Consider the following 9674-nt stretch of genomic DNA (forward strand, 5'->3'; position numbering starts at 1 on the left):
GAAGCGTCACTAAAGGGCGTCAAAGACAACTGCAACGATATCTTGATCAGGAATAGTAGATTGTTCAACAAGGAACTAAAACAAGCCATAATGACACGAGATTTGGCATTATGGTTGTTTAGTCTCGCGTTAAACACTCTACTTTTCACTTTGAATGCAAGGAAAAAAACGACGTTCTGTTCAAAATTACAATTAAAGTACTTTTTAAAAAATTGTTTCGCGGTTTTTTCTTTTCTTTTATTTTTTATGAAGTGACGATTTAATTGCTTTCATATCTAGCCAACAGTTCCAAAATTGAAAACTATTCTGAAACTAATTTAACTATGCATATAAATGAATGAATCCTTAATATAATTGAATAGATTCATATTCGTAATCAAAATTAAATCGTGTTTTTTTTTTAAATATTTTTGTACAGTTGTCATTTTGATGTTATTTCCACGCCCTAAATATCCTCCGTTCACAGACACCGTGTTGGCTGTTTAAGGGTTTCCAACGTAAATTAAAAAAAAAACTTTAATCTCTAGAGAATAAAAAGGAACTTTAGTCCTGATATGCAGAGACTGAAGTAACATTTTAAGAGCATGAGAAGTGAACAATATATTATACAAGTTCGAAGTAACAAACATTAAAAATACAACTCACTTGAGAACTTGCTCCTTTTTGACGTCGTTGGTAAATAAAAACCTATAGGTATAAGATCTGACTTAACTACCATAAAACAATAGAAATATCAATTAAACTTAAAAGTCGAGCATCGAGTTGTTTGGCAGCGAGTCAGGCGGGCCAGGGCGCGGCGCGGATCGGGGCGAGACGGGAGGCCTGTCCCTCGGGAGCTGGCCCAAGCAGCCGTGCGCGCCCGCTCCCGAGGGACGCGTGGGCGGCGGGCGAACTCCGCTCCGCCGGGACCGGCCCCACTACCCACCACCTATCCGCAGAGCAAGGTCGGCACTCTGATATTTTTAACAATATCTTTAGCTTCTCATAGCGTTAAGCTTTCAAACGCATTATTAATAAGCATCACGCCCTCAACCGGGAGAAAAGTACACATCTCCCTAATTTTTGTTTATACTACTAAAGTTTAGGTTAACTGGAATAGATCCCTTTAAGGGATAAGTTCGCCTTTGTACATCCTTTTATCCTGTATTCTGTTACTTCCATGTGTTTTATGTACAATAAAGAGTTTTACAATACAATACAATACTATTATGCTGTAGCAATTTTTCAACGTTTATATTATAACAAAACCTTATATATTACCTATCAGAAGATGGTAATTGCGGGGCATTCTACGCAACTCGGCAACTTTTGCGCCTTTACGTATACCGTGTAATCCATACTATAATATTATAAATGCGAAAGTGTTTGTTTGTATGTTTGTGTGTATGTTTGTCCGTCTTTCACGTCGAAACGAAGCGACGGATCGACGTGATTTTTGATACCTATAGAGATAGTTTATAGGCCAGAGAGTGACATAGGCTACTTTATATCCCGGAAAAATTTACAGTTCCCGAGTGAACAGCGCGCGATACCCGAATTCCACGCGGGCAAAGCCGCGGGCAAAAGCTAGTATATAAATAAAAGTGCTAACGCATAGGTACTTCGTTTTTCGTAGAATCCGACCAGGTGGACCGAAAGTAAATTGACTGTTTTCTGCAGATTAAAACATATAGGTAGAGTCATTCACGATGACGCGTGCCGTGGTTCTTATTACAATGTCATTAATGTCTAATTTTGACAAAAACACGCGTCTTCGTGGATAGAAATAGACTAAATCCGGTACTCAGCTTTTTTTGACAGTAAAAAAAACTCGCATTTTGCAGATAGTCGTTTTAAACTTAATTTAATTTCTCAGTGAATTAAGTCTTAAAAATTGGTCGGGTTCATAAGAATATATAAAAAAAAATAGTTTTTTCATGGCATATCTAAGTCATTTCTCGAAAAAATGGGGCTGGTCGCTTTTTGCATAACATGGCCTATTAGTGAACCTATAGTGTAAGTAGCATGCTGGCCACTGTCCCAGAAGTTGACATCTTTAATTTTATGGCATTACTTCATTAGGATATTAGCAATCTACTGCTGTGCTTAGAAGCGGTATATCTCAGTAAAACGAGTTGCGAGAAAATCAAAGTTAATTACAAGGTGATTTAAGGTAAAACTGAGATAGTCAAAATACACCTACCACGCACAGGACTTATCACGCTAACACACACGAGTAATATTTACCTCGACGTTTCGGCAACATTACAGTGGCCGTGATCACGAGTAGACTGAAGTGTGGGGTGTCAAGTCTGCCTAGCAGCGCGAGTCCTTCGAACTACCCGCACTTGATCACAAATAGTACCGGCACTCGTATCAAAAACTACCCGCACCCGTTTACTAGGCAGACTTGACACGCCACACTTCAGTCTATCACGAAAGTTTAAGACATTATAAAACTGAGATACGGAAAACTTTTTATGGGGTTTTTGCATATGCTTCGTAATATAAATATGTATTAGATACCGCTATATGGCTTGGATGCGTATTTTTTATGCTATCCGATGCCATAAAGAACAACTTTACGATTTTTTTTTTGAGATAAGTATAGATGACAGCAGTGTGGCGGTATTGTCCAACGTTCTGGCGCTCGCCATCGCTTGCTGATCGCATTCACCATCTTTTTACCCGCATTCTATTGGGAGGGTGCGAAGTACTAGGTGGGGGTGATGAAATCTATCGCAGCGTTCTTGGTGGCCAAAAGTAGAAGTCATCTGTCATACTCATATGAATCTGTCACTAACAAAGCAATTTGTATAGACTTTAACATGACTTTAACTACCTAATTTTAGTAATAGATGTTTGTGTTATGATGCGAGCTTGAATTATTGAACACTGTCCCTGTTTTGTTCTTAATTCCTATACATCTCGGACATGTCCAGCAACAATTTTCCTTATATATTGAGTGATACTCCCAAAACCGGTCTTCAAAATGATACTCATTTTGATCTGAAAACGATATTTAATTTATTACTAGCGATATAAGAACAATTATATAATTTTACTTTTATTCAAAGAAACCAATAAGATAGCTTTATCTTTCCGTTTTACAGTAAAAGTACAACTAAACATGAAGTAAACAAACCGTGACATAACGAAAATAAAACACACTTTTTGAATAAATTTTACTTACCTCATTTAATTTTAATGACCAAAAATGAATTCACAACCTTTTGTCCACCCAAATCACGGTATCACAGTTAGATTAGATTAGATTTTTTTAAAAATATGGCTCTGTCCATTGGAGGACAATTTTGCCAGTGTCTAGTAGTTTTTGCCGTTGTACGGTAAAAAAAATCTATAAAACGAATCACAGTTATTTTGTATTTTAAATTGATAGGTACGTTATAGGTTTGATTTTTGTTACAATGTCGTGATGAAATTTCAAAACGTCAGAGCATCAGAGCCATAAAAGTTGCGGACGCTATATAGGTGGCGCTGATGTCGTGCAAAGAGCCAATATCCACTACACTAGAAGCTTAATACAGTAACATCTCATAAAATCAAAACGAAGTAATGTAATTAATACCCGGCTAAGCTTACCGTAAACATTAGGTCGTGCGGAGGTCAACATCAACATAAAACAGTTATGATATGGCTTTAGCGTATTTCCCAGATGCGCACAGAGCGGAGGTGCGCCACCCAGGGGAAATTTCACAACGTTCCCGCCGGCTCTCTGCGGGCCTCTACAAGTTTTATGGACGCACCCCCCTTCACCCTTCACACCCTCGGCCATCAACTTCTTATCGCTGGAAGTTTAACATCGCCAGTGTTTAACGTTAATAGACAACAACGGATTTAATCAGAGCGTTGGCGACGTTTCTATTCCAAAACAACCACATTGAGTTATAAATGCGCTTGTATTGGCGGAAATATATCACCACACTCGCGAACTCTAGAAGAAATAAAGACTTTCTTTTATCTAGAATACCTAACACACAAATGCTACTCGTATCCAAGCTTTTATAGGCTACTTACCTCATCCGGTATTTCACGTGTCATTGGATAATAATATACTAGATATAACATTACAGATTTCAAACCGATAGGTGCCGTTTATTAGTAAGTTTGCAACCAGTTAGCGGGATGGCCTAGCGTTAAGCACCATCACAGTATGTACGCTCAACTGAACGGCACAAGTAACAAGATAAAAAAAGTTGACGCACAACGCCAAATTGACTTAACCCTCTTCAAAGGGCTTACAAATACGTCCACCCAAAGCTTTTACCTCGCATTAAACATTCATACATTTTATTGTGATCTTTACACCTCCCTCGTCAAAATTGCACAGCAGGTACCTAGTATTGCAGTAGAGATTCAGTGCCATCCACTCTACCTAGCGTAATCTAAGGTTGTTGAACTTTTCAATTAAAAATGTCTGAACAGTATAAATTTGTTTAGGAATTTATAGGATCTCTTGATTTTTTCGTATTTATTTGTAGGGGCACTGATATTCATAATCATAATCATTTATTGTTGTATTTTGTCAAACACATGTATCCGCAATGGTGATATATTGCAAGATGACAACTAATATTAAACTTTCATATTAATTTCTTCGCTTTATGTTGTTAGATGTTAACTGCAGAAAAAAACAACGATGATAGCAACCGTTAACACCAGGTAGGACCTGACATTAGTGTAAACAATTCAAGATAACGGCAATCCGTTTTTATATTCTACCCGGGACAGCAGGGATTAACATTTCCACTGGATGTAAAATTTTAATTCCTGTGCTTGAGGGATGGCGGGCTGGAATTGACGTGTTATTGGACCCCAGCGATCGTACACAATGTGGACCAAATCATAAAGCGACGCAGGTATAGCTTGGAAAATTAGAAAATACGTATTGAATGTCCATTTAATGTCTATTTATCTACTTATTATATCAATAATATGAACTCTATACATTTTGAGTAGAGACATCAAAATCTTTAATGAAATTTTTTATGGTTACAATATTATATGTAATAATCATAAGTATCTATAAATGATTATTGATTACAAGTTTAATATCTATTCCTCCGAAGTGCTAATAAGCCAATGTAAGTTCTACCTACTGTTAGCAATCTAGTGTTTTTTTTTTCGTAAGTTTGATATAATATTAAAACATCCAACTGCGAGTTGGATGTTGGATCCACGCACCGGGGGTTCCGTACAAATTTGTATCTACATAATTTAGTTTTATTATTTTTGTTGTAGCGACAGTATAATACACATTATGTATAGTTACATTTCAGCTGTCTATAATTATATTACGGTTCTTGATATACAGCTCTGTGACAGACATACGGACAGTCGAACAGCGTGGCTTTATTAATAGGGATCATGCAGTTTGTCACTCTTCGGGTACGGGATCCTAAAAATGTGTGCGTACCACATTCAGCCGTTATTTCTTGCAATGAATTTCAAATGTCAACTCAAGACTATTTCCACACCAGAGGCCGTATTGCCTAACGTTTTTAACACTCGCGATCGCAATCAAATGTCAGATTTCGCATACAAAAACTGTCATTTGATTGCGATCGCGAGCATCAGAAACTTTAGGCAATACGACCTCTGATCAGTGATGATGTGATGATGATACTTGCAAGAATAAATTCAGTCGAAACGTTTAACCTTATTGACACTACAGCTGCAATCGACAATACGTTATTCAGCATCTTAATTAAAGCACTAAGTGCTCATAAAGCAAATCCCCGTAGTAAATAAATAAAGCCGTGTGTAAATATACGTGCTAGAAGTGGAGCTTATTGCATTAGGTATCCCAAGGCTGGAGTCGCAGCATCCTCGGGGTCCCCGCGGGACGCATTACGAAAGTACTAGACACGGCAGATCGATACATTCAGTTAAAACATTACACCCTGTTCGGTTACAAACAACTGCTATCAACACTTAGAGTTGAGAAAAGAGGTTATTCTAAATATTATTTTCAAAGGAGTAGTTGCTGACTGTGCTCAAGAATCTGCATGCTTAGGTTTCAGGTGAATCACGGGGACATTTGTTCCCATAAGGCACAGTTGAGCAAAGCTACATATTATACCATTTCTCGAAGTCATTCAGAGCACTCCTTGGACTTTGCTGTGTATAAAACTAGAAGCCTAAATTATCAATGACCAGTGGGAACCACGCATTCACACCGGTCATTACCTAGGTACCTACATAATAATCGAAAATCAATGTTCAGTATGGTAGGGAAGGGATTACAATTGATTAGATTAGATTAGATTAGATTAGATTTATTTATTACCTAATTAAAAAATACATTACAAATACATGTCAGGTAATTATAAGAAATTCACAAAAGGATCGTCAAATTGTATACAAAATAATAATAATAATAATAGGTATATGCTAGTGGTAAATTAAAAAACATTGTCAGCCAAAATAAAAATAGAATTAAATTTAAAAATAATAATAATATTAATAATCCTGGTTAAAACATGGTCAAAAAGTTAAAATTAGGTACAATGTCAAGACGATAAAATTAAATAAGTATAAAATAAAAATAAAATAAAAAATAAAAATTAGTCCACAGTTGCAGGGTCAATCCTTAACAACTTTGATGTTATTAGAGAATCCCTCTCATATATGTGTAATTATTAGAATTTTCTGTTATTTCCTTTCTAGAACACACACACATAGCTTGTAAGGTTGTCATTTTGACAGGTGTCAGTAACAGTTTTTGAGTCAATGTTTTTTCTGTCCTTCTCATAATTCAGCGTTTTTTCATTTGACTTAAGACATTTAAATTAATCTCCATTTATGTAGATCGTTTACAGGAATGTGGATTAAATAGTTATTTTTTCTTAAGGGCTGGTTTTGGAAATTAAAAACCCGCTATCCCGTGTAGAAATTTCATTACAAGCTACAAGCTTATAGAACTCCATGTACTCCTAGCGGTAGCCCCGCAACGGTGTGCCTTTCCAAATTGTCGCAGCCTGCAAACAAAGCCTAATCCTCATTTAGGCAGACGATCCATTAGTTAGGCTCGCTAGGCCGAGGTGGGCAGTTAGCGCCAAACCGCAGCACCGCGGTGGCTGATAAAACGCGGATATTACGAGTGCGCCGCGTCGCGGTCGCCGCGCTGCGGACGACTCCATCACTGTTCCAGGATTTGACAACACACTATCAATTTTTGCGGCATTGCATTGCACCTCACTTCAAAGGGTATGGTAGTCTCCTAGTTTTGGTAGTAGGTATAAGGTTGGTCATGTATATTCGTTTGTATTTAAGCTGACAACAGGTAGGTAAGGTAAATGTCCGTGTGCTCGTCACTGACCCAGTAGGTGGCAACAGGGTGTCATCTATTGGGCAGTACTCGTAGCATGTCGAACTCTATGACACTTACCTTATTGTGTAGTGGTTCGAGTTCGTATTGTATTGTATGATATTGTCTTGTTTTATGTGGATGATTCGATTTGGTGGATTGCCCTGTGAAATTTCCAGAATATATATTTATAGAAATGACAGACGTGCGTTTGAAAATAAATAGGTCCAGCATGGAAAGTAAGACTTCACAGGTAGCACAAATTAGCGCGAGTTTGTCGTCCAGTGTGTCCATACCTAATCAACTGAATAGAAATGCACCAAGTTGAGTGACATGCGACGGAATGACTCATTGCGACATAATTCTAACAAATATACCGTAAAAATATGGCCCCGAAAAAAAAACTGGACTGAATTTTCTATCAGTGTACGAGTTAGCCGTTTAAGTTACAAAGGAAGCACAATTTCAAGAGTACAAGGATTCAATCTTTAAGATCCCCGACCTAGTATGAAATAAACAAGGGGTCAATTCAACTGCAATATCCAGCAAGTAAGTACCGACCCAGGTAAAATAATACTAACTACACTATGGTCGTAATTAATTGTTTTAATCAGGATGTGCAGTAGGGCTAATATGCTACGAGTAGGTAGGAGTGTTTTTGGATCATTGTTCCTATCCCACGTCAATAATACATACTTTTTTTATGGCTATGACGATTGACTAGCCAGTGCCAGGTCGATTCGATATAAAAAAAGCAAAAAGTCGGATTTACGAACGCGAAAACTTACCAACAATTAAAATTTACAACAATTAGGGGCTGTTTCACCATCCATTGATTAGTGTTAACTAGCGGTTAGGTGTGATGCCGTCTCTATTTGTTTTGTTCGAATAGACGGAGACGGCATCACATTTAACCGTCGGTTAACGCTAATCAATGGATGGTGAAACAGCCCCTTAGAATTGCTACTCCTGCAAAAGAGACATATTTAACTACGGGATAAGTATTATTAGTGACATATACCACCACACACATATGAGTATTTACAATTTGTTAGGTACATGTTATCCCTGTTAAAGAAAAATACAAAAATAAAAGGTTAAATAAAATATTAGGAACTCTAATTACTATAACTATATATTACAATTTTAAGATAAACTAATTCACAAAAATTACCCAAAGCCATGAGAATCTCTTTATCTTTTGAATTAATCAGGCATAAGATATGAATGGGAAACTGAACATTACATTTGAAATACATACTTTTATGATAATCTACGCAACATGTGTGCTCTTTTTGTTTTGTTTTTTTTTTATGTCGAAAAGTTTTTGTATACCCACTGAATTACTTTGATTTTAAAAACGTGTGATTTTAATTTTAAATAAACACATTAAATAGTGTACTGCAGTTCCTAGGTATGTAAAATACAAGCTTTACCTCATTTAATCTGTCTTTCTCCATGTACCTACTTATTTTATTACAACTTGTCTCATCAGCTGATTTTCTCAGTACCTACAATCAGCGAACCACCGTAAAACCGTCTTTAGTTTACACATTAACTATGTTATGTTAACAAGCACGACTACAAACTTACGTTTAAGAGACCTCGGTTTCGCCTGTTTCCTCCGCGACATTCTGCAATTCTTAACTAAACTTCACAAGCACATGTTTATTTACCGAGTCGTGGCAAGTTGGCGGCGAATTGCGACGGTGCGGTATCCAGCGTGCCCGGCGCGCGTCCCACGCTTACTGAGCTTACTGGCGCCCAACAAGTGGCAATAACAACGTAACCTGCGCAAACTCATAAGTGCCTGGTAGGTACTTCTTATATGCATCTCCTTATCCTTCATCTGTAAGTTTCTCCATCTAGGTACGTTTTTCAGAATCCGTGATCAATGGCTCAGAAAAAGAACACTTGTACTTTTTCGCCTTGTCCATCTATTCTATTGCCCCCGGCTATGCCCAGAGATTATTAGCTCTGTAGAATTGAAATTGGCCTAGTTGCGCCGTAACTAGCTGTTTTCTGAGGCTCCGTCTGCGAAGAATTCGTTATCGTTCTCTTCCCAAGGTCTCAAACGATCTCCATACAAAATTTCATCTAAATAGGACATTGGCTTAGAGGTTAAAGCATAAAAGGTAACAGCTGAGTTACTTTTGCATTTATAATATTGATAAGGATTAATAAGATAAGGATAGTAGGTAGGTATACTGTAAGGAGAAGGATAATCACGCGAAAAATAAGAAGGTACCTAAAGCGTCGTTGGATTTGGATTGGATTGGTCTTTGAACATTACCTATTGAAGTATATTTAAAATCATTTTTCGATTCATATTTGCATAAAATTTATTCCCAAAGTGTTAATATTG

At 37.2% G+C, this 9674-nt stretch overlaps 1 protein-coding gene across 1 annotated transcript in view; it reads right to left on the reverse strand.

Moving 5' to 3' along the window:
- L (zinc finger protein Lobe) overlaps nucleotides 1–9040 on the reverse strand; it is a 98131-nt gene extending 89091 nt beyond the window's left edge. The window contains exon 1 of the mRNA XM_074101554.1: nucleotides 8903–9040. Coding sequence (XP_073957655.1) covers nucleotides 8903–8942 — 40 coding nt within the window. The 5' untranslated portion in view covers nucleotides 8943–9040. The remainder of the gene's footprint in view (nucleotides 1–8902) is intronic.
- Nucleotides 9041–9674: the final 634 nt, after the last annotated feature.

The sequence above is a fragment of the Choristoneura fumiferana genome, chromosome 18 (genome assembly GCF_025370935.1).
Source record: "Choristoneura fumiferana chromosome 18, NRCan_CFum_1, whole genome shotgun sequence".
Taxonomy (NCBI): Eukaryota; Metazoa; Arthropoda; class Insecta; order Lepidoptera; family Tortricidae; genus Choristoneura; species Choristoneura fumiferana.